We start from the raw sequence: 25,685 nt of genomic DNA on the forward strand, positions 1-25,685 counted from the left end.
GTTTTTCCAGAAATTGCCATGCATTTCTAAACAAACTGCCGACCCCAAACTAAACTTGCCATCTAGAACATTCGCAAATGCTAACCCCTTCCCATTAAACGTTCACCACATATGCCATCCTAATGTTATTTGCAACATTGATGTCATTATACTCTTCTTATTAAGGGAGCCTTAGTCTGTTTCTTCTAGATAATGTTATTAGTAACATTGATGCCACTATACTCTTGCAAACACAGGTCTTGCTTCGATGCTGTGCGGTTTCTGTAGTCGTTCAAGAAGCACCACATTATGTTTTTCTTCTTCTCAAGGGAAACATCATCTAGCGCACTTCACTAAAATTATAAGATAGTCATATCGTTCACAACATGCAGCAAGATGAAACTAGGTGGATCACCATCCCAAAACACTACGGAATGAAGATTGTCCTTTTATACCAAACAATTCAAAGATATGTAAACATATTATGTCCAATATTTAAGGCTTCGGTAAAACAAAAAGATAGTACAGCAGTAACATTGTGAGACATGATCAATTCATTTCGGATGCATAATATTCAGGATGGCTCTTGCATCAGGCAAGAAACAAGTGTCCAAGCCGGAAAACGGGGCTAAGGAGAACAAAATATTGGCTAGATAAAACCAAGATAAATATTTAACCTTGCCAGAAAGTAAAGCCTATACTGACTTGCTCAAATAAGATTACTGGTTTTTACAATGAGGCTTGCCGGAAATCAAGTAACTTGCTCGATGAATAAAATTACTGGTCCTACAATGATGTGGCACAGAAAACTTCTCCCTGTCAGCATTGTACAGTTACATGATTTCACTGTGGTGCTGCACCGCGAGGCGGAGGATGCTGCGGCGGCGGTGGTGGAAGGCCAACATTGCCCATCCCTGGCTGCAAGACCAATGACACACTTGAGTGAATACGGCAGCCACAGCACCAGTGCGAATAAACAATTTAAACAACATATCATGGCCTGAGCAAGTCAATTTAGATAAGAACAATCCATTAACATGCGACGGGAATCTTACTTGGTAAGAACCTAGACCAGGAATGGATGACATCTGTCCTTGTGGAGCCATCTGGCCCTGAGGCCGGTTGTACATACCGCCCATAGGAAAGTTTTGCATGCCAGAAGCACCTGAGGAACCTTGAATGTTTCCCATTCCATTCGGGAAGCTGCCCATTGGAGGCATATTGCCGGGAGGGATGGAACCCGGATGAGTCTGGTTCAGGCCAATCAAGTGTTGTGGCATTTGAGGCATCATCTGGGTTGACGAACCTTGCATTGCCTGTACATATCAAAACCAACATATCAGCCATCGTTCCTGTAGTTCCAAGGATTCAGCGCAGAAGAGCCAGTATAAATGGAACAGAATGTAATTCACATTCTAAATAAAGATGTAACAGAAACTTCAAATGTATTTGGGTTTATAATGCATATCGTAGTAGCGTGGCACCCTGCCGCGCTAGCTTCAATGAAAAGAGTGTTCAATGTTGAAGGGAAAACAGCCAAGCAACACCTGACTAAAAAGGGTCTAATAGTGAACTATTATAAATAAAAACTAAGTACGCAAATTTTTCCATGTAACCGCCGTGTATGACAGTACAGGAATGTTGCTTTTCACTGGAAACAAAGTGGTACAGAAATTCTGAAAATAATAATAGAAAAAAGGTATCGGTGAATAGTACCATTGGGTGTGGCATGGGTGGTAGCGGTGGGTTCACTGGTGATGGCCCTGGCATGGAACCTGGCATCGATGGAAGCTGAGGAAGTGATGATCGAGGTCCTTGTTGATGTTGAAGAATGTGTGCTGGCGGTGGCATATTTGGAGGCGGTGGCCGAAATTGAGAATGTTGCTGCTGAGGCATCTGTTGATAGTGTTGCTGCTGCCCAGTGGGTAGAAGAGATGGATGAGGACCTGGTGGCAACGGAGGCGGGCCAGGTGGAAGACCAGGTATAGATGGCCTCTGTTCTCCATGATCAGATCCATCAAGATGCATTGCAACACCAATGCCAGGTATTGTACCAGCAAATGGCCCAGGTGTTTGTTCAGGCATCTGGAATCGACCAGCAAAAGCAGAGTGTTGGTCACCATAACCTGATAAATTGACATTTTCAAATTATTGCCCAGATCAAGAAAAGAAAGCCAAACAATACCCGGAGGACCAAAGACAGAGACAAAATGAACTGGTACGTAATGTTTATGGGATTCTCTAGCTAACTATTTCATGCAATCAGAAGGCATGCATTCATTACCCATCTTTTTTTCACAACTCAAACCAAAAACAAAACAAGCTGAGAATGAATCAAAGCAACCTTGGATCTGTCCGCTGTTGAATTTATCACGGGTAAGATCGCCAGGCCTGTTTCTACACCAGAATCTTGTAGCATGATCATTGCCACCACTGAGAGAAAATAACAAGATATCAGTCCAAACAAATGCTATTACAAGGACTAGCATGAAATGGAAGTTTGAATAGTTCAGATACAGATACAGTTAAAAGAAATAATCAAACATTACAATCAGCATGTTTCTATATCCACATTTACAACTATAAGTACTCCCTCCGTTCCAGAATAATTGAATTTATAGGTTTGTCCCTAAGTCAAACTTGTTTAAGTTTGACCAACTCTACAGAAAAAGTGGTGAGATCTACAACACCAAATATACCTAGTACAAAAAATATTTCATAAAGAATCTCATGAGGCTAATTTAGTGTTCTACTCCCTCCGTTCCTAAATATAAGTCTTTTTAGAGATTTGAATATGGACTACATACGGATGAATATAGACGTATTTTAGAGTGTAGATTCACTCATTTTCCACCGTATGTAGTCCATATCTCTAAAAAGAGTTATATTTAGGACGGAGGGAATAGATGTTAATATACTTTTCTATAGATTTGGTCAAACTTAAACAAGTTTGACTTAGGACAAACCCAGAACTTCAATTATTGTAGTACATCAGAAAAATAATAACCCACAAGCACATGATCAGCCACATACATTAAGATTTAAAATTCAGAAAGTAATAGTTTGTAAATTAAGTACCTGGAAAGTAGATAGCCCACTGGATGCCAGGCAAGGTCCCACACACTATTGTCATGTGCATTATTTATTTCAATTTGTGGGGCTTCATGGCTGCCAAAAACAATGAAAAATATGCTCATCAGTTTGAGATATCATTTCTAAGCAACACAAAATAGTAACTAGAGTATCTTTTTGTTAACTGGGAATCTCAAGATTATCTTGAAAAATATGAAAACAATGATATGTAATTATTATATATTCAATTATTCATGACTATCAAAGGTGTAGATCACAACAAATCACAGTAAAATGAGTTCCGATCCAAATTGAAATTGTGATAACAAACTGCCAGGCCAGTCCGAATTATTATGTCAATGGCTCCATTTGTGTTTCTTACCCGACCAACCAATGAAAGATTCCACCATCATAGCTCCCACTAACAAAGTATTCTTCGTGGAATGGATGCCATGCCAAAGCTGCAGAAATAAATAGAGTAAATCAAATAACACAACCATGCCGAACAAGGGCAGCGGACATTATAATTTTCTTTGTAACGTTAAGTCATTGGTCTGAAAATATATCTAATCTTGTAGGTAAGAAACATAGAATTGAAGTTCTGTGATGAGAATCTAACCAGTTACATCCTTATTGTGCCCACGGAAGGATTCAAGTTCTTTCATGGATCTAATATCATATAACTGCACAAAACACATTCACAATAATAAGTGAGGAATTGCCAGACATATCATGGATTAATTTACTGGATAGAAAGAGACAGATAGAACAAGGCAGACACACTAAGTTCCTGAAGGCACATGCAATTTAAGTACGGAGTATGGAAACTACTCCATTAGGAGGAGAGGAAGAGTTTGTTCCCTATGCAACTATGAAGCATAACTTAATGGACATGATAGATTATTAATTAGGTTTAGGAAGCTTAGTTTTTTCGGATCACGTGGCCTAACCGCCTACGTGTGTTCTAAAAGTTGGTATTAAACTTTGGGCACTATTAGTATGAACTTCAAGTCTTCCTCACTAGCACAAGTATGTGTAAAACATCAGCAGAACTAATAAGCTACCAACATATTTAGGTATTCTTCTTTCAGAGGGAAAAGTAAGAAGTTAATAATAACAGGGTACAAAGGTAAAAGTTATTGACCTTGATAATCTGATCCTTAGACGCAGTCAAAACCCAGTTCCCATTCTGATTCCATTTTACACACTGCACAATATTTTTATGACCATGGCTGCAGAAATAGCTGATCAGGTGATGCCATGCCACAGAACTTCATGGTTTGCAACATAAGACGAGGGACACAAATACTTACAATGAACGTAGCTCCCTACCACTTTTTGCATCCCAGAGTTTTACAAGATAGTCTTTCCCACCTGGATAGCACAGAAACAAATGAGCTCTGGACAAATAAACCCATTATTAAACTAACAATAATAATGACTAACCTGAAGCCAATAAAGATTTGGTGGGATGCCAATCGACACTTTTAACATCCCAACCATGGCCTGGCTGAGTTTGAAGGCAAATTCAGGTTAATTCACACACAAAAAGTTAATACCACAATGTAACTTCAGAAAAGCAAGCATCAAGTAGCACATGCACAAATGAAAAGTTTAGCAACATTACCAGTTAGGGATCTTTCTTCTTGGCATCTTGCGAAGTCCCAAACCTTCACGGTTGTGTCATCAGAACATGAACAGAACTTCAGGTCTGTTCTACAAAAGCTGTTTAAAGTATGTGTTTAAGTAGGGAATGAACATTAACTTGGTACATCTAAAGTAAAGAACATAGCACAGTCATCACCTCAAGTCACGGACTGATTCTCTGTGTGCAGTTTTATTCACTTTGACATTGTTCATGTTACTTTGCCAATACCTGGAAAGGATTCAAATTTCAAAGGATGCAGTTAACAAGTCAAACAATGTAACATTATTAAGGGGCAGTATTCAGCAATGGTACAGGGTGAAAGGGCCAGCATACTTTATTGCACCACCATCGTCGCCCGTAACCATCCAATTTTCATTGTGACTCCAAATCATTGATCTCACGGCTTGTTCATGAGCCTATTTATCAAATTAATAACACCAAATAAGTCAAGTTAACTAAGACACTAGTAACTGCACCAGTAGCTAATGTGAAATACCTGAAGAATCATTTCAAAATTAAAAGATTGCCCATTCCATAGGGTGAATTCACCACTCTGTGATCCAGTAATAAGCCGGCGTCCCGTAGGAGTCCACTTTATCCAGAAATAACACTATGTTAGACCCAGACCAGAAAAAAGTAAAAAATAGCAAAAATAACACCAAAATAGAACCTTCAGGAAAGTTTTCACATAGATGACAACGAAATAGAAACTGGCATGGAGCTGTCAAGCTGATCTACTAACTAGTGTAAAAACATGGGAATTTGGAATTTTCCATCAACCTAGGTGACAGATTTTAATGCATGTGATGATGTTGATCCTACAATAAGTCTACTACCCAAGTAGTGAAGGTAGTTAGGCAACAACAACAACAAAGCCTTTAGTCCCAAACAAGTTGGGGTAGGCTAGAGGTGAAACCCATAAGATCTCGCAACCAACTCATGGCTCTGGCACATGGATAGCAAGCTTCCACGCACCCCTGTCCATAGCTAGCTCTTTGTCGATACTCCAATCCTTCAGGTCTCTCTTAACGGACTCCTCCCATGTCAAAATCGGTCGACCCCGCCCTCTCTTGACATTCTCCGCACGCTTTAGCCGTCCGCTATGCACTGGAGCTTCTGGAGGCCTGCGCTGAATATGCCCAAACCATCTCAAACGATGTTGGACAAGCTTCTCCTCAATTGGTGCTACCCCAACTCTATCTCGTATATCATCATTCCGGACTCGATCCTTCCTCGTGTGGCCACACATCCATCTCAACATACGCATCTCCGCCACACCTAACTGTTGAACATGTCGCCTTTTAGTCGGCCAACACTCCGCGCCATACAACATTGCGGGTCGAACTGCCGTCCTGTAGAACTTGCCTTTTAGCTTTTGTGGCACTCTCTTGTCACAGAGAATGCCAGAAGCTTGGCGCCACTTCATCCATCCGGCTTTGATTCGATGGTTCACATCTTCATCAATACCCCCATCCTCCTGCAACATTGACCCCAAATACCGAAAGGTGTCCTTCCGAGGTACCACCTGGCCATCAAGGCTAACCTCCTCCTCCTCACAGCTAGTAGTACTGAAACCGCACATCATGTACTCGGTTTTAGTTCTACTAAGCCTAAACCCTTTCGATTCCAAGGTTTGTCTCCATAACTCTAACTTCCTATTTACCCCCGTCCGACTATCGTCAACTAGCACCACATCATCCGCAAAGAGCATACACCATGGGATATCTCCTTGTATACCCCTTGTGACCTCATCCATCACCAATGCAAAAAGATAAGGGCTCAATGCTGACCCCTGATGCAGTCCTATCTTAATCGGGAAGTCATCGGTGTCGACATCACTTGTTCGAACACTTGTCACAACATTATTGTACATGTCCTTGATGAGGGTAATGTACTTTGCTGGGACTTTGTGTTTCTCCAAGGCCCACCACATGACATTCCGCGGTATCTTATCATAGGCCTTCTCCAAGTCAATGAACACCATATGCAAGTCCTTATGCTCCTTATATCTCTCCATAAGTTGTCGTACCAAGAAAATGGCTTCCATGGTCGACCGCATGAAACCAAACTGATTTTTGGTCACGCTTGTCATTCTTCTTAAGCAGTGCTCAATGACTCTCTCCCATAGCTTCATTGTATGGCTCATCAGCTTAATTCCACGGTAATTAGTACAACTCTGAACATCCCCCTTGTTCTTGAAGATTGGTACTAATATACTCCGTCTCCATTCTTCTGGCATCTTGTTTGCCCGAAAAATGAGGTTGAAAAGCTTGGTTAGCCATACTATCGCTATGTCCCCGAGACCTTTCCACACCTCAATGGGGATACAATCAGGGCCCATCGCCTTGCCTCCTTTCATCCTTTTTAAAGCCTCCTTCACCTCAGACTCCTGGATGCGCCGCACAAAACGCATGCTGGTCTCATCAAAGGAGTCATTCAGTTCAATGGTAGAACTCTCATTCTCCCCATTGAACAGCTTGTCGAAGTACTCCCGCCATCTATGCTTAATCTCTTCGTCCTTCACCAAGAGTTGGCCTGCTCCGTCCTTGATGCATTTGACTTGGCCAATATCCCTCGTCTTCCTCTCCCGGATCTTAGCCATCTTATAGATGTCCCTTTCACCTTCCTTCGTGCCTAACCGTTGGTAGAGGTCCTCATATGCCCGACCCCTTGCTTCACCAACAGCTCGCTTTGCGGCCTTCTTCGCCATCTTGTACTTCTCTATGTTGTCTGCACTCCTATCCAGGTATAGGCGTCTGAAGCAATCTTTCTTCTCTTTAAGCGCCTTCTGGACATCATCATTCCACCACCAGGTATCCTTATCTTCGCTTCTCCTTCCCCTGGACACTCCAAACTCCTCCGAGGCCACCTTACGAATGCAAGTCGCCATCTTCATCCACACATTGTCCGCATCCCCTCCTTCCTCCCAAGGGCCCTCCTTAAATACCCTCTCCTTGAACACCTGAGCTACCTCCCCCTTGAGCTTCCACCACTTCGTTCTAGCGACCTTGGCACGCTTATCCCGCTGGACACGAATCCGAAAGCGGAAGTCAGCAACCACCAGCTTATGCTGGGGTACAACACTCTCCCCAGGTATCACCTTACAGTCTAGGCACGCACGCCTATCTTCTCTTCTCGAGAGGATGAAATCAATCTGGCTAGAGTGTTGGCCACTACTAAAAGTCACCAGATGTGATTGTCTCTTTCTAAAGAGGGTGTTAGCTACAATCATGTTGTAGGCTAGAGCAAAGCTTAAGACATCTTCTCCTTCTTGATTCCTGATGCCATAGCCAAAGCCCCCATGCGCCCCTTCAAAACCTGTGTTAGATGTACCCACGTGGCCATTGAGGTCTCCTCCTATGAAGAGCTTCTCACCAATCGGTACACTCCTAACCATGTCTTCCAAGCCTTCCCAGAACTCCCTCTTGGTGTTCTCATTGTGGCCTACTTGCGGGGCATATGCGCTGATAACATTGAGAACCAAGTCCTCAGCTACCAGCTTGACCAGGATAATCCGGTCCCCACGTCTCCTGACGTCTACCACTCCATACTTGAGGCTCTTGTTGATCAAGATGCCTACGCCATTTCTGTTTGCAGCCGTCCCCGTGTACCACAGCTTGAAGCCGGTATCCTCCACCTCCTTCGCCTTCTGTCCTCTCCATTTGGTTTCTTGGACGCAAAGGATATCAACACCTCTCCTCACTGCTGCATCAACTAGCTCCCGAAGCTTCCCTGTCAGAGACCCTACGTTCCAGCTACCTAAGAGAATCCTCCTAGGCTCGGCTAGCTTCCTTACCCTTCGCACTCGTCGAGTCAAATGCGAAGACCCTTGCTCATTTTCCACTACATCCGGGCGCCGATGTAGCGCGCCACTAAGGATGCGACGACCCGATCCTCGCTCACTTGCCACCGTATCCGGATCAAGATACGGCGCGCCACTTGGGGGGTGACGGCATTTCAAACATTTAAGGACCATACAGCAACTTCATGCACATCAGATTTTCAAACCAAGTAGCACATTTAGAACAAGGAGATAGAGATGGCAATAGATCTGAAGAGAAAAGGGAGCTCAGTATGTACGGTCAGGTCCGGGCGCATGGGAGTGCAACCTGTGCGCCCGCACAGGGCCTCCACTTCCTAGGGGCCCCTGATTTGCAAAGCAATATTACAGAAGCAGGCTCAGTTGCAAGCTCGGAGTCCAGTTGGCCCAGTTGCATGTTCCAATCAATCAACCAATTTGGTGAGGTGGGCTTCTGGGCTGCGCGCGAGATACGCAAGGAAGCAGCTGCTTGATCACTCGAAGCCTAATCCCTGTCCAATCGTTCGTCTCAAGCAGACGTAAAAAAGGATCCAGATCCAGGTTGCGCCTGCACCTCTTCTGCATTTGTGACTCTTCGTCCGCAACACCGAAGCAGAAGCTGAGCACCAGACGGCAGCAGCTGAGCCCAGGTGAGCGGTTCGAGTTTGGCAAATGATGGAACCCTTTTTCCATTGGCTAAGGACTGGCGGCTTTGACTGTGAGTTCAACTAATTTTATTTTATTTTCATCTTCTCAGTTTTGGCTTTTGATTTTACCAATACATTGTAGTTAATTTTATTCTTTCCATCTTTTTTATACTAGATGTTTAGTGTTCCAACATCTAGCTAGGTCATGTTTTCATCCCGAGACCATAAATCTAACTCAATCTGAAAAAGAACTATGCAACCAAGCGTTGAATGGATAAGATTCTCGATCCACCCCATTGCTACATGACACAGTATAACCTACACATTATTATCATTCTATTTTTCTACTGTGGTAGGGCCTATTTTAATGTTTAGCACAGGGCCTCCGATTTTGCTGGCCCGGCCCTGTGTACGGTCTAGTGTTTGTGAACACTTAAAACTATTCTTTTAATTTCGAACACATTCTGCCAGGATTGATGTTCTCAAGTTTTTCTTGCTACTACTAGAAGCCAAGTACGTTTGAAGCTTCGAAAATGCAGCAAGCCAATGTTGGTGACCACAATACCTCCAATCACCCATTCAATATTTCAACTGTATACAAAGTGCATTAGTGCATGATGTCAGAAGAGGAAAAAAGTCACTATAAAGTAGTTGAAGAATTAGCTTCTAGTATTGTGACTCCTGTTATATGATTAACATGTATCTTTCAAACTGGGCATCAGGCTCACAGATACCACTTCTATCTTGGAAGTCAAAGTCAAGTAAAACTGAAATGCCAAGTAGGGTAAATAAGCATATTATGTAGAATCGCATCTATCTTCAGTTCATGTAACCCTGCTGCCATGACCTAGTGGTTTTTTTTGAGATATGCAACAGTAGGTGCCTGCAGCTAGAGCATCAGGAACATAGAGATGGGTATCACTTAACTCACCACGACACAGTTTATGGAGCACCGGTTCTTATTGATAGATGAATGAACAAATTTCCCAGCAAAACTTGTAGAGGGGTTGTCTGGGTATGCAACAGAAGGCAACATCTGCAATAACGGTGTTAATCAGTATATCTCAATAAGAAATAGCAGAAGGTATAATTTTGTATTCATGATGTAGTAAATACATATAACTTCAAAAATTTCCACTAATAACACTCATACATAAGAATTTTATTACTGAAGATGGTAACTGATATAGTTGGGAACAAACTCAGCACTAAAATTGAGGGATCAGATCCAAAACCAACTAGCCAAGTGACAACTAAAATCACACCACTTTCATGTCTAAAAAGGAAAAGCCAAAATGAAACACAAGTAAACAGGTGTTCTTTTTCATTACTGAGTGCATTCATCAATTATAAAGTGGGAGTTACCTAACTGCTTCTTCCTGGAAGAATCAACAGTTCACCCAAACCCCAGGAATTACTTGTTAACCAAAACAATACTTGTCTTGCCTACCACTATGGAACAAGCATTGCTAGGGACAAACTGCATACTGCCCATACATGACGGCTCATTCACAATTCACCATATCCAGAAACAGGGCAGTATTAAGGTGATAAGGTCTGCCTGTATTTCATCCAGTAAACTAGTGTGTTGATTGATGAAATAACACAAGACTCAACAGTAGCAGTGGCCTGGCATCGATGGAAGAACCATAGATTATCTTAGATAACTATGAGATGAAAGAGAAGGTTTGTTCTAAATTAAAAGGTTTGTTTCAAACAAATTGCACTAAAATATAGCTGCACTTGCACCATATGAAGATTTGCTTCACAAATATACCATGTACACCTCGGCATTTAGTTATTTAGGAAAAAACATCCAATCAGCCAGATAAGGAAAACATGAAAATGATTATACAAAACGAAGAGTTATTATGCAAGTTTTTTTACAATTATTTATGAATCTAAATAACAACACAAATATCTGAAATAATATTTGTTAGGCATCCACACAGCAACATCAATTTTCTATCATGTTTATACATTTGTAAGGCAACACGGTTTTTCTCTAAAACTAAACTATCAGAAACAATATTTGATAGGCATCCTACATAGAACATCAACTTTCTATCATGTTTATTATACATTTGTAAGGCAACACTACAGTTCTTTCTCTAAATCTAAAATGGCACTTCAAAATCAACTGATGCATCCACTAGTTAGCATTGTTATTTATACCAGAATATTAGCTACGATGTCGCAAAAAAAGAATCTTAACTACGAACACTGTTCAGTATATTTCCAACCATGAGATAATAAAGGATAATATATCACAGATATTGGTGCTTTGAAATGAAAGGTAGAGGATCCAAAATGAACAAATTTGGAAGCAAAAGGAGGTTTTTTAAGTACAAAATGCATACAAATTGCAAGCAGTATCGTCAGTATTTTTGAGAAACCAATATCTTCAGCATTTCTGACTAAACAGTATCTTCAGTATAGCACAACTAATATCTTATAACATATTATCACATGCAGGGGTAGCAGGCAACGTACATCCAGGACAGCAGCTGCGGTTGGCTGCAACGTGAATCTGTCCCTTGCATCCCGCTGCCACATGCGAGCCTGCACAATACAAACTGATGAGCTGCACAATACATTTGTATTGTTTTGTGTCTCCCTTGGACATGGTTGAAGACATTATATCGTAAAATATAATAACTTCTCAAAGATAAACACAATTAAATATTACCTGAGCATAACGGACGAGAGAGCTCGTGTAGTCCACTGTTCGTCGCTGGACAGGCTTCCGCATCCTCTTAGCTCCAAAATTGTCCCCATAGGCTGAATTGAATCAAAATTAATATCTAGTTGCAATATGAATATTTATATCGTAAAAAGTTGCACGAAACCATGAGCATCTGACAGATTTTACGGGTGTTTCCAAGCAGAATCTCCATCTCGCAGTTTCGGGAAAAAAAAGGTGAGCGATACGACAATTACTAGAACAAATCTAGTCTACCCCTATGGACCTAACCCTAACTAGAGAAGGCGTGATTACCGTCGAACGGCGGCTGCTGCTGTTGCTGTTGATGCTGCTGCTGCTGATGGTGCTGCTGGGGCCCTGGGTGGCCGGCGTAGTCGGGCGCGAGGTTGGTGGATGACGCCGCAGAGAGCTGCCGCATCGGCGGCTGCAGCGGGCCGCGGTAGAAGTCCCCGCCGCCGCCGCCGGGCTGCGGCGGCGGGTGCTGCGGCGGAGGCGGCGGCAGAGGCTGCTGCTGCTGCTGCTGTTGCTGCTGCATCATCTCCGGCGCCGCGCCGGCGACCGGGCTAGGGTTTAGGGTCCGTGCGGCGGGAAAAGGGGCGGATTTTGGTGGCTCGTCGAGGCCGCCGGGAGCGTGAGCACAGTAAGCCAAGAGGGTTTGGTTTGGTTGGAACGAGACGATGGATGGGGACTTGATGGGCTTTCTCCTCTCCGGTAGAAGCCCAACCGGTTTTGTTGGGCTCTCGAGTAGAAGCCACCCGCTGGTGAAGCTGCCTGGTGGCCTTTTTATTTCTTTTTTCTTTATCATTTTAACTTTATAACATAATTTTTATACATAAATATCTTCTAAAATAAATATGAATATTTTTAAAATAATAAAATTAATACACGACGAACATATTTTAAATACATGATGAATTATTATTTTCAATGTAAGCAATTTTTTGAAATTGTGCATGCATTTAAAACAAGATTCATGCATTTTTAAAAGCGTTGACACGTTTTTAAACAGTGGTAACATTTAAAAAGATTCACGCACTTTTAAAAATATTCACATGTAATTAAAAAGGGTCGGTATGTTTAAAATATTTGTGGTTTTATGGAATAACAAAAAAACTGAAAATCAGAGGACAGCAATAAAACCTAAAGAAAAATATTGCTAGAAAAACGGAGGAGCACCCGGTAACCCCAACCAATAACAGACCCTCGAACTGGACAAGCCCACTACGCCATGTGTGCTTGGGCAACAATTTGACATATATAGCATCATATATGAGCTCTCTTGTGAAGGGGTTGCCATGGTGTCAGAGTGTGGGTAATACTCGGGGTGTGGGCAGATATGACACGTTCTGTAAATTGGGTCTGGGTCACGAGATGGGTCCAATGAGTAGGAGTAGTATAAGTGGAGTACCAAACATTCTAAAAAAAGACATTATAGAAGAAAAAATACTAGAGTTGTGACCTTGATGTATTATGTTGCAAATGAATGAAATTTGAACTGTCTCACCTCCCGTGCTCTGTTCCTCGTCCCCTCTCACCGATTTTCCCATCCCAATGCTCCCTTAAATTGTGGTGATCCACTAATTTTTCATGCCATAGGAACACAAGTTGGTGGCAACCGAGTAGGACTGGGAGGGGTCACGGAGAGGGAAAAAAATCGTCAAGAGAGGAGGTGGCTTGTGAGGGAATCGACAGAGATGGAGGGGGCACAAGAGGGCCGCCTTACCGGTCTCAGGTGGTAGATTGACTTTTTGAAAGGGGGGATTCGAGATTGGGGAACCAAGGTTTCACCGTTTTCCATCAAAACTTAGTTTCCATGTCATCAAATACTATGTCAATTCATGCAAGGTTTTCGCCCCACATCCACAAGATGTGGCAGCAATTGGTGTAAGATTATGTCCTTTTTTGCTTCAACCAGCGGGGAAGGTAAAGTGACTCTTAATTTCAGGAACGGTATATTGTTGCTTGCTGTTGTGTTGTTGTTATTGTCTCTGAACTCTTTTTGCGCATGATGAAAAAAAAAATTCAAGCAAGAAGACAAGAATGAAGCTGTGCTCTCATGTAGCGGTGAACCCCGTGATGTGAGCGCTCTCGTGTACAAAGGACAGGGATGTATTAATGACACTTGACGTTTCGGGTGGGGACGGATAAAAATAGTTCTTGCAGGAAGGGATCTAGTTTGATTTTTGCAGAGTTCACTGAAATTCACCGGAAAAAAAAAAAGAAAAGTACACTGAAATCGGTGCTACGAGCTGAAAGTAGTGCACCAGGCTCGCTCCTCCTTACTCGAAGCTACCTCGACTTTGCATGGCAATCATTCCACGCTTCATTGATACTTTCAGTTATGCTACTTGTAGACCTAATTTTTCTTTAAAAAAATCAGAGAAGTTGATATGGCCGAGTTGGTCTAACGCGCCAGATTAAGGTACAGGTCCGAAAGGGCGTGGTCAGAAAGGGTTTCTCATTGCCCTTTCCGTCAAGCTGGGGCAGAAAACATTTTTCATATGACGTTTAATTGTACTGGATCAAAAGCCGTTTGGGATTCTCTCGGGATCACACGCACCAGATATCAATTTCGCTAGTATGATCGGTCGGTCGGGAGCAGAGGTCATGGAGTTTATCCTATGTGACTTCTGATTGTATTCTGGACCGTTGGAGTCGCCGGAGCTCATATCTACGGTGTGTCGGTACCTTCGGTGGCAACGATGTCAATTCATTCGTGGAGAAGACATTTTGTCTCCAGAAAGAACTGCGCCGGCGGCCCTTGCTTTAGCTCTGAATTTTGTTCGTGCAACCGAGATCCAAAACACGCCTAGAGTCAACAAGTGGCCGGTGTTTCTCCCTTGACAGCAAATTTTAAATGTCAATGCATCATTTACCGAGGGTAGCAGCGCCGGTTCTTGATGATTGTCGTAGTATTTTACTGATTTTGGGAGGGTTAATATCGAGCATTGTAGTAGAGAGACAAATTATATAGCTCATGAGTTGGCTAGATGGGGACGTGCAAATAATCCTTCTCTTTGGGTTGATGCGCCGCCTGAGTTCATCATAACACTGTTAGCGGACGATGTAACTATTATTTGATTAATAAAGTAAGACTTCACTTAAAAGAAACTAATATTTTTTTATTCTTCCGATTTTCTGTTTGTTTTTTTTTCTGCAAAATATTGTAATCCCCCGGTTGAGCAGAGCTTCCATGTGCAATCGCTGCCCATGTTTCGTGGTTCCGGTGCGAGTCCACCATGCCCATGGTTCCTTCGCCTGCATGCACATCACCACCAGGCTTGGCTACCACCCTCGCCTTCTTTGGCACCAACCGGCATAGTGGCATACCCACCGCTCTCACGTCGGCGTCCGTGAGCGTCTTCACCATGCATCCTGTGCCCGCATGGACGTCACACGCCTGACTCATGGGCCATGGCTAGTCGTGTACCCGGCAGTCTCCGGGAGCTAGCGACAAGTGTCCAGCTGCTTGCAAGTTGCAAAGAAACATCTTCCTCCCGACTCCACGGTGACGACCAAAGCAGTTTCAGCTCAAGTGGAAGACCGACGGCCACGAGGTCCAAAAGCAGTACAACTAGGGAAGTAGACAGCACGAACCACCCGACAACGGCGAAAGATCGCCAATTTGCCCAAAGCCTTAAGCACCAACTAATCCTTTCGCGTTAAGAAAATCACCGTTCCTTACACATTACTCGTACATTACAAACACTACTCGAAGCAACGGTGTGCAGTTGGGCAAAAATATCTTCCTCAATAACTCATAGCCTTCTTCCGCACCCAGGGAACACCCTTTCCACTCCCCCGGTTTCACTCCAGCGGCGCCTTTCATTTTATTTTATGTGTGAGGGCTTCGTTTTTTCTTCACGGGGAAAGAGGGCTTTGTTAATTAACTCGCTTGCACGCTCCTAATAATCTCTGAAATTGAAGTGTCTAGAAACGGATTCGCAGATGACTGATACTACTGGAAAAATTGTCGTTACCGAGTTCTTTGTTGTTTGCCGAGTACGCTTTGTTGTTTGCCGAGTACCATAACATGGGATCACGGTAAAAGTCATGTAAGCCGAGGGTGGCTCTCGGCAGACAGCAGGACACGGCACACGCCGGCAGTTGCCGAGCACTTGGCAGGATGTGCTCGGTAAAGACAGAAAACCTGGCTTATGAGGCATATGCCGAGAGTCGCTGCTAAGGCACCCGACAAACATGTGCCAGGTGGCACGGCGTTTGCACTCAACGGCTCCGTGACGTACAGTCTATCTTTGCCGAGATTCACTGACAATGTACTCGGCAACCTATATACGAAATATACTTTTTTCGCTGCAGCAAACTCTCTGCTGAGTGTGAAACGGGTTTCGTTGAGTTTTTTGGTACTCAAGAAATTCGAAAATTCCAGTAGTGTGAGAACAACATGAAGTAATACGAGTGCCTCTTTCCTATGTACTCCCCCCGTCCCGTAATGTAAGACCATTTTGTGAGCTAAGATATCTTGCAAAAAGTCTTACATTATGAGGCGGAGTGAGTAGGTTTCTACAATATTAACGAGAGTTTTCAACTTTGAAGTCATTTTTTCTTTCGTAAAAGAACATGAAGTCAGTTCACGATGAAGACATGTTGGAGTTCATATATCCAGGTTTAGGCTTATTCACAAATATATCTATGCTAAGTACACATGCAAAATTTAATGAGAAATATGTTCGTTTGAGTGCTACACACACAAAAAAAAGAATATCCAACAAATATATGACCTATAGGTGCTCGCAAATAAAGAAATTCATTAATAAAACTTACATACATGTTGATGTACCTACATGTACATGTGAGATTTTTTTCTCAAATTTTTCTGAAATCTACAAATATGATTTTTGAGAATTCTTGACCCGTGAAATCCGGGGGTCAAACACTACATGAAAAAAAAATGAAGCCAAGTATGAAACATACTCGACGAAGCACCAAATAACCACAGGTTAGAGTAAGCCGAGTGTTGCACTCGGATAACAGCTCTCGCCTTCATTTGGACCGGCTTATGCCGTCTAAGCCAAGTGTCGTTTCGCGGGTGCTCAGCTTACATATAAGTCACGAGTTCTCAAAGGGATGAACAGCAAGTTCTCAAAGGAATGCAGAGTATCTAATCCCTGTAGAATTGACTTAACCAAGACTGTTTAGCTCCTGCGTTTCACATTCAAATCAAGGGGGCCTCCAGCTAATTCTTGTTCATTTTCACAGCACAAGGTCCCTTGCAAATATGAGAGCCAAATAAAGAAACTCATTAATAAAACTTACGGGCACGTTGATCCGTCTACATGTACATGTGAGATTTTTTTCTTTAAATTTTGCTGAAATCTACAAATATGATTTTTGAAAATTCCCAAACCCATGAAATCCGGGGGGCAAACGTACCACACGTATAAAAATTATAACCAAGGGAATACAAAAAATTATGTAGCAAACCCTTCTACTCAATGGGATGCACAGCAAGTTCTCAAAGGAATGCACAGTGTCTAATCCCTGTAGAATTGACTAAACTGAGATTGCCTAGCTCGTGCATTTCACACTCAAATCAAAGGGGGGGCCTAGCAACTTCTTATTTCCTTTCAGTAATTGAGCTAGCAGCTGATCTGCGCCATGTTTTCTCCTTCTTTTGGCAATAAAGGAGTTCTGTGCGCACCACTATTTTTTGGGTGCCATCTCCTGTCCACGGACCTACAAATCTCAAAAGCCCACCGGCCGTGTTTCCGTCCTTGATGTGGTTGTCGCCACAGTGACGCGCACGGGGAGCACGTACGGCCCCTCCTAGCCTGACCACTCCAAACCAACAACCTCCCTGCTGCATGGCTGTAGCGGGCCGTACGTGTTGACGAGCACCGACAGCAAAGCTTAGCGCACACAGGATCGAGGAGGAAAGCTACGCAAAGTCACAAAAGCAGCAGCAGCAACGCATGGCGCAGAAGAATTAACAACGGAGTGTTCTTTGTGGCCTAACCGGAGCAGAGCAATATATACTTTCGACATACCCTTCCTCACCTCATATCTCTCTAGCTTTTCTTGCATCTTTAACTTGCTTCCACACGCACCCAGCTTTAGTTTTCTCCCTCAAATATAGTGCGCAGTCCACATGCTTAAATTGCTCTCTCTCCATGTTATTTTCACACGCTTTGGACTACCAAAAAGCTTGATCATGACATGGGCAGCAAAGCCGCACAGTGTTGCCTGCTTGGGGTTTCCAAGCTAGCACCAGACTATAAATACATCCTAGGGGTCTCAGGACAAAGCCCATGAAACTGAAGCCACCTTGCTTGACTCCCAGTCTCATCATCTCGATCAGCACTTGGGTGATCTGCGCATGCCTAGCCTGAGGCAGTGCAGCACCTTAGCTGTTGCCATCGACAGGCAGCTGCTCGGCCACCTCTCCGCAACGAAGATGAAGATCGCCAAGGCCCCGGTAGTCCTGAAGAAGGCGGTGACCATGTGCAAGAGCAAGACCGGCGTCCTCGCCGCTAGGCTCCTCTTCCTCGCTTCGCTCCGGCGCAGGATGGCCACCGTCGGCGTGGTCTCTCACAAGATACACGCGCTCATGGCGGCCGCGGACCGGGCGAAGGCGGGAGGGGACTGCCACAAGGCTGTCGTTTCGCACAAGGTCGACAAGACCCTTCCATCGATCCATGGCGGTGAGATCGTTGATCTTAAGCATCAATTGGCAATGTTTTGTCAAGAGGAAGATGGTGGTGATATATGCCCTGACTGGACGCTGCACCCCATCTTCAATGACGATGACAATTGCTGTTACACGGAAGACGACGATGAAGATGCTGGTGATGTGCTACTCGATGGGTGCGATGGCCACCCCGACGAGCCCTCGGTGATAGATGTGATCAAGAGCAACATGGAAGTTCAGGGGTTGGAGTTCAACATGGAAAATGAGATCGACCAAGCTGCCGATATGTTCATCAGGAGGTTCCGGGAGCGGATGAGCAAGAGCATTTAGTGACCTGATTGCACCGCCGACGCAGAAGTGTACGTATGTGACTAGTTGACAGTAGATGTCGCGAGGGAGAATGTTAGATTGATACTGTAGCATATAGTAGGGGGCAGACTATACAGATCTTTTCCAGGCACCCACAAATTAGTTTTTTTGAGAAATAGTAACGTGTAGTAGTACAATCATGTAAGGGGTAGCAGATATTTAAACATAATTTTTCTTGGAGGATTTGCTCAACCTTTTTCGTGGATCTGTATCCGATGGCTCTAAGTATTTCTACCGACTTTTCATAACAAGCATCCTGTTCACAGCGAGCTAATAACTGCGAAAATCAACGATAATCGGATTTACCGCCCCCTCCCCCTCGCCACCATCCACCTTGGGAGGGCCTACCGAGCAAAATAGTCGAATGGGGGTTTCTAACTATGTATATAGCGAAAATCCGTTGGTGCTCCCGGGAGCGCGCGCTCCTGCGCGCGAAAATATTTTTTGAAATGTCAAAAAACATTCCAACAAAAATTATATGTGTTCTTTACCACATCCAAATGCTACATACAAATTTGTAGATGGCCTGTGCAAAAAAAAAACACCAAGTGTTACCCCAAAATGTCACCATAAATTTGTTTTTTTCACCAGCGAAACAGCGCTGCTCCTTTCGCATGAAAATTTTCAAGGATGGTTGCGACACTAACACGAACATCTACAAAAAATAAATAAATTCAAAAGGTTTGGAAAACATTTACTATATATTTTAGTTTACTATTCATGCGGGAGCTAGCGCTCCCGGGAGCCAAAACGCCATTCTCTGTATATAGTATCGGTATTTGTCTCTACCATTTTGTGGTCTGTGGTATGATCATTCATCACGGCAGTGCTTTCCTTCAGATCATGGGCTCGAGTTCTCGTTGTTGAAATAATATATCCGTCTCTCTTCACCACTTTGGACTTTAGGATACACTGGCTAGAGCATGAATTCAATAATGATATGAGAGCGAAAAGGTCTCAAGATCAAGACCCTACGAACGCAGTTTTTTTCCAGAAGATTATGTGGTCTACACCAATCCCACGTCTAAGGACAAAAAAACCTAGACGTGAAGAGGGGGTGTGGGGGGTGTTGAAATATATTGCCCGTCTCTCTCGATCAATTCGAACTTTTGGATGAATTGACTGGAGCATGAATTCAGTACTCATATCTTCATATATCTTCACTAGTGGTCTCTGGTGTGTGATTGTTCATGACGGCAGTAACTTTAACCTTTGTTTTGTATATGAATATATGATGGTGTTTCTAATAAATAAAAAATGGTTATGAAATATTTTTATGTGAAAAATTTAATGATATCGATTCATTTTCCCTCTATAGTTTGCTTATACAGCCAGATGTCAAGCTGCAAGAACACCAACAAAATAAACCTACAATCTAGATGCTCATTGGATCAGTTGTTGTATGCTCTCCTGTTGGGTCTGCAGCAGTACACTCTTTGTCATTTTTTCACTGGATATAAGAAATAATCTAGTACAGTCTTGCCCAACTGCCTTGCAAAATTCTTGTTTGCATATACAATTTGACCCCATCTTTATAAAATGAAGTTTTAACAAATAAATGGCCAACACATCTTCAAGCCTCCGGTTCCACTAACATAGCCTGCAAAAACGTCTTAAATATTGTGCGACAGAGGGAGTATTATTTTGATAATACTTAATTAGACATGACATAAGTACATAACTTACATGAAGCAATGTTGATAGTCAAAAATCTACCACAACGCAGTCCATTTATAAAATGCTTCATCTACGAACTGAGAAGTACTCCTTCCGTTTTTATTTACTCCGCGTATTAGCTTTGGTCAAAGTCAAGCTTTGTGAACTTTGACTAAATTTATAGACAAAAATATTAACATATACAATAAAAATTCAATACCATTAGATTCATTATTGAATGTACATTCACATCATATAAATTTGTTATGATATGTATTTATATTTGTTTCTATAAACTTGGTCAAACTTTAAGAAGTTTGACTTCAGTCAACTCTAATATGCAGAGTAAATAAAAACGGAGGGAGTAATACATTTATCACATAATGGATGTCATCCCATTTCAGAGAGAGGTCTCATAGTGGACCAGATTTGCTAAAAAAATACTATTGAACAATCATATTACTTTCATTATATCACATTAACTACTCTTGCCTTCCCAAATAATAATCATATTACTTTCATTGATACAAATATATGTCACATTAACTACTCTTGCCTTCCCAAATAATAATCATTCTAAGACATGGTATCCTACAGACTACGAACAAAGATGGTGTAACTGGTCCACTCATACAATAAGATATTAGCATTATGTTGAACAAGTTATAAATGATTAATTACTTCAATTAAATGATCACTTTATCGTATGGTGCAACTATTTTACTGCACTTTAGATCTTTTCAGGTGGTGATCACGTATGATTCTACACTTTTGCACTTCCCCTGATTGACGAACTTTCTCCGCCAGGCACTCTTGTTGCTGGGCCGGTTCTAGTTTGTTGTCTTGATTCAAAGGATCTAGGATTTAGGAAATTAGGATCAGAATGGCCTGATTTGTTGTAATGTTTAATTGATACATAGATGAGCACAACATAGCAGATGCTAAACCTGAAAATGATAAACATAATTTAATTCAATAATAATTAATCAACAAAGAGTCTAAGACTTAAACATGCATCGATGCCTGTACTTTTCTTTAGCTTCGATTGTATCTTTTTATCAATGAATGACACCCCAAATATCTTTTTCATGGTGAAACTGGTTTTCTTATCCGAAAAGTAAAATTGCATTAAGCGCACTAACAACAAAATGATTATCTGATGATATTTTAAGCACCATAAAGGAGAAGAACTGGGCAGCATGCGTCCGAATAGATAGTGTGGGCACACTTCCTGTTTCCAATTTAGGTAATATAATTTTATCCACTATCTATATCCTATGAACTCCATTTGATATCAAAAGCTTAACAAAGATCGTTTGAATTTTCCCATCTCGCAACACATATATTTTCTTACCAGTTTGTTGAACCCTGGAGTTCCATCTCATGGCATGATAGAAAAAAGTATTGTAATGAGTTTTATAATTCAACTTTCATTGTCATCAACTCATAAAAAGAGTCAGGTTTCTATTATCCATGAGGCTCTCCCAGAACTCTCCTCTCCCTTAAAACCTTACTAAATGATAAGTGCCACATGTGTGGCACGAAAGCATTCCGGCCCTGCCATTATTACAACTAAAGTTGCCATCCGAAAAGAAAAAAACAAATAAAGAAAAACTGAAACTTGCCATCCAAAAAGAAGTTGCCATGCTTGACAAGTTGCCATCCTCGTGTTACTAAACTTTCCATAAAAAATGTTCAGAGTTGCCATGTGTTCATGTCACACGTGTGTCACTTCTCAGTATCCAATCATCGTAGCATTCACTACCGATATTTCGTCCCCTCCGTCCCCATCACAATCCCTGTACTCTCATCCTACCACCAGGCGGTAGCAATAGGCCCGTCATCACCTGATGCGCAACCGACCGCAACCCCCCCCCCCCCACCCCACCTCAGGCGGTTCCACATACCTAACAAATTGGGATAATTTTCAACACTAACCCCCACCTTAGCCCCTCACTATCTCTTCCTCTATGGTGGAGCCAGCGCCCCCTTCCCACTGCCTACCCCAACAATGAGGATGTGACCGAAGATGAAACTACACCCAACCCAAGGTGTCGTTTTCCTGTAGCCGCGTAGGATGAGGGCTCTATGGCGCATGAGGAGGAGAAGGCCGCCCATATAAAGTTTACATAGTCCACTTTCCTCACATTGTTTGCATTTTGAAGCCTAAGTGTGTCTCGGATACGTGTAGATTATTTATGGCTAGGAATTAGTGCATTTTTGCAAGGGTATGAATAAGTGCATCCAGAAAGGAAAAAATGTAATGAATTGCTTTATTTTTGGTTATGTTAAATGTACTAAATTGAAATAACATGTATGTTTATTCGAGCCATATGTCTTGTGATATCGAGTGAGCTAGCCCTGGTTCAAACTCTGCCAATATTTCAATCGAGCTGGAAAAGTTCTCGTGATTAGTTTTATTTCTTGAGTGATTTGGAGTCGAAATGAAATACAAGTCAAGCTCGAGCGATTGACTTGTCTCGCGGTTTCTCCTTTTCACCCAACTAAATGAAATACAAGTCAAGCTCGAGCGATTGGCGTGTCTCGTGGTTTCTTCTTTTCACCCAAGGAGATCATGCATCCATTTCATCAGAAATGAGGATGGGGCGTCGACCCGTTGGTTGTGCTGCTGGAGTTGCAGCCAGACCTCCCGGGTTCGAGCCTCGGCTCTGACTCGCGGCACTCGCGGAGTTTCTCCTATAAAAAAAGCTAACGAGGGTTAGCCCTTGGGTTTGTCTCATTTTTTTTTTCATCAGAAGAGCATTTTTTTCTCAGTCCCAATCGAGTCTTTTCCTTTCCTTCCAAGCTAAGCACACACTGCCAAGCAATTTCTAAGTAGTAGACCGATTACCAAACCCAGAAACCCTTCGGGTTAAGATTCACGAAACCAGCCGGCACATCCATGCACGACTTTAAGAAAATATCTTGCCGATACTTCAACATGGACTGCTGCAAACACGATCCGCCGGTCTCCTCCTCTATTATTCCCACGAAAATCCTGCCAATGTTGGACTTGTGCACCAGCTTTTCGTTTCTTCCAGGAAAGAAAGCACCTGTGTCGCACAGCCGTTGTCGTCACAAGTTTGACACGATCGACGCCACGAGAAAAGATTGCTGAAGCTCCCACCCATGCATGCATCCATCACGCCATTGGTTCCACGTTTGGACGGACGAGAAGAACCAGAAGAAGCTGCCACGGAGAAGACAATTAATTAACCTCCGCGTCTGCGATTTAACTAAGTGAGACGCACACGGGAATTCGGTATCGGCGTGCTGCAAATTCTCCGTGTGCGCGTACTTTACAATCTGGCACGAAACACAAGGAAACTGCCAAGAGCAAAAGCAAGCCGTTTTGGTTCCCTTTGGGCATTCCGGCCAACCCATCATCAGCTACTACCGCTTAACTAAAAGAGATACTGGAAAGTTGAGATCTTAGAGAGCCAATCTACACCTTGGGGCATGTGTCTTTTCTGGCCTAAGTGGAATACTTTCTCCATTTCATTCCCCATTCCTAGCTTTTCTTGCATCTTTAGCTTGCTTTCCACTCTCAACATTCCCATAGTGCTAACTCCACATGCCAAATTGTTTTCTATAGATCTTCCTTTTGTGCCTATGCTTGTTTTTCTAAGCTTGTGCCTTCATATGCTTTGGGAGAGCTAGAAAAAAGTTTGATCGTGACATGAGCAAAGTTGTACGCATGCACTTGGATGCCGAGTTCCTGACTATAAATACAACCTTGGAGCCTCAGGAGAAGGCCCATGAATCTGAAACATCTTGCCTCATCTCAGTGGTCTGCTCATGCCATGCTTGAGCTACCACAAAACCCTACTTGTTGTCCTTGATAGGCAGTTTGGCCACCTCTAGCATCGAAGATGAAGATTGGCAAGGGCACAGAGCTCCTGAAGAAGGTGGCTGCGACGTGCAAGAACAAGACCAGCGTGGTGGCAGCCAGGCTCCTCGTCCTCGTGTCCCTCCGCCGCCGGATGGCCACCGTCGGCGCCTTCTCCCACAGGATCCATGCGCTTGTGGCTGCCGCTGACCGGGAGAATGGTGCCAGGGTGGACTGCAACAAGGCTCTCATGGTGCGCAAGGTCCGGAAGACGCCAACGCTCCATGGTGGTGAGGTTGTTGTTAATATCTCTCATCAACTGGCACTGTTTGATCAAGGGAATGATGGTGATGGTGGCTGCACTGACTGGACACTACACCCCATCTTCAACGACGATGACAACAACTGTTGTTACACCGACGAGTGCGAGGTGGACGGCGATGAAGATGACGGTGATGTGCTACTCGATGAGTGTGATGAAGAAGTCGACGACCAACCTTCGGTCATGGATGTAATCCGGAACAACCGAGAGGCACAGGGTTTGGAGTTCAGCATTGACAACGAAATCGATCAGGCTGCTGACATGTTCATCACAAGGTTCCGGAAGCGGATGAATCAGAGCTTCTAGTGATCTTGTGAGCTCATATCTGTCTGTTTGTATGACAAAGTCTGAAGCGTACGTATACCGAGTTATCGGTTGCTAATAGAGGTACGGTAGATGGTGGGTGTGAGCTACACTTGTATACCGTATTTAGGTAGGGAGAAAAGGAGATGGACATGGGTTGTCTGCCGGAGAACAGACATTATTTTTCTAGCACACACAAATGAGTTTTCTTTGGGAAAAATATAGCAACGTATGCTACTGAAACAATGCAAGTTAAAGCAGATGTTTACCAAAACTATCAAAGTGATCCTTGCATTTGCGCCGCTATTATTATTTTTGCATATATATATATATATAAACATGTTACTATGATGTCATTTTAGATTTAAACATGGTTTCCAAAGAATACAATATATAATTTGGACCATTATTTCATCTAAATATGCCTGTACAAAATTACATATGCTACTATAATGAGAACATCCATGGAAAATAAAATAATAATCTTACTATATATTTAGGTGAGTAATCTATATTTGCTTTAGCAAATTATATCCCCCATATTTTTCTTAATATATACACTTAAATGTTGCACTGTTAATACATAATAAGACAACAAAGAAAGAAGTGCCTCAATATGTTTTTTTTTTCATTATTTGTTCGAGAAAATGCAACCAATAATTATATTACTTAAATATTGGTGGTTGATATCTTAGCGTATGTCCTTTT

General features: G+C 42.7%; 2 protein-coding genes and 1 pseudogene across 2 annotated transcripts; 2 read left to right on the plus strand and 1 right to left on the minus strand.

The window, feature by feature from the left end:
* Positions 1–515: 515 nt before the first annotated feature.
* On the minus strand, positions 516–12,494 carry LOC123112633 (flowering time control protein FY). The gene is made up of 18 exons (XM_044533681.1): positions 12,144–12,494; positions 11,835–11,926; positions 11,639–11,707; positions 10,077–10,181; positions 5,196–5,291; positions 5,033–5,115; positions 4,856–4,927; positions 4,679–4,776; positions 4,498–4,557; positions 4,365–4,425; positions 4,196–4,283; positions 3,671–3,734; positions 3,434–3,512; positions 3,058–3,147; positions 2,324–2,412; positions 1,696–2,105; positions 1,035–1,295; positions 516–897 (listed from the first exon to the last, which is right to left on the minus strand). Exons 1-18 carry the CDS (start codon positions 12,385–12,387, stop codon positions 823–825), a joined length of 2,136 nt encoding a protein of 711 aa, XP_044389616.1. The 5' UTR covers positions 12,388–12,494; the 3' UTR covers positions 516–822.
* A 5,641-nt stretch (positions 12,495–18,135) lies between these two features.
* Positions 18,136–19,059, plus strand: LOC123116533 (uncharacterized). Its single transcript, XM_044537481.1, has one exon. The coding sequence runs from the start codon at positions 18,187–18,189 to the stop codon at positions 18,826–18,828; it is 642 nt and encodes a 213-aa protein (XP_044393416.1). The 5' UTR covers positions 18,136–18,186; the 3' UTR covers positions 18,829–19,059.
* A 5,262-nt stretch (positions 19,060–24,321) lies between these two features.
* Positions 24,322–25,259, plus strand: LOC123116534 (uncharacterized; annotated as a pseudogene).
* The last annotated feature ends 426 nt before the right edge of the window (positions 25,260–25,685 follow it).

This window comes from Triticum aestivum, chromosome 5B (assembly GCF_018294505.1).
Source record: "Triticum aestivum cultivar Chinese Spring chromosome 5B, IWGSC CS RefSeq v2.1, whole genome shotgun sequence".
NCBI classification, from domain to species: Eukaryota; Viridiplantae; Streptophyta; class Magnoliopsida; order Poales; family Poaceae; genus Triticum; species Triticum aestivum.

Bases quoted from the DNA above. Each gene is read 5' to 3' on its own strand.
- LOC123112633 (XM_044533681.1), bottom strand. From the start codon at position 12,387: ATGATGCAGCAGCAACAGCAGCAGCAGCAGCAGCCTCTGCCGCCGCCT. The intron at 11,927-12,143 runs GTAATCACGCCT...GATTCAATTCAG, and splicing joins GCAGCAGCCGCCGTTCGACG to CCTATGGGGACAATTTTGGA. The intron at 11,708-11,834 runs GTAATATTTAAT...TGTATTGTGCAG, and splicing joins CTCTCGTCCGTTATGCTCAG to GCTCGCATGTGGCAGCGGGA.
- LOC123116533 (XM_044537481.1), top strand. From the start codon at position 18,187: ATGCCTAGCCTGAGGCAGTGCAGCACCTTAGCTGTTGCCATCGACAGG.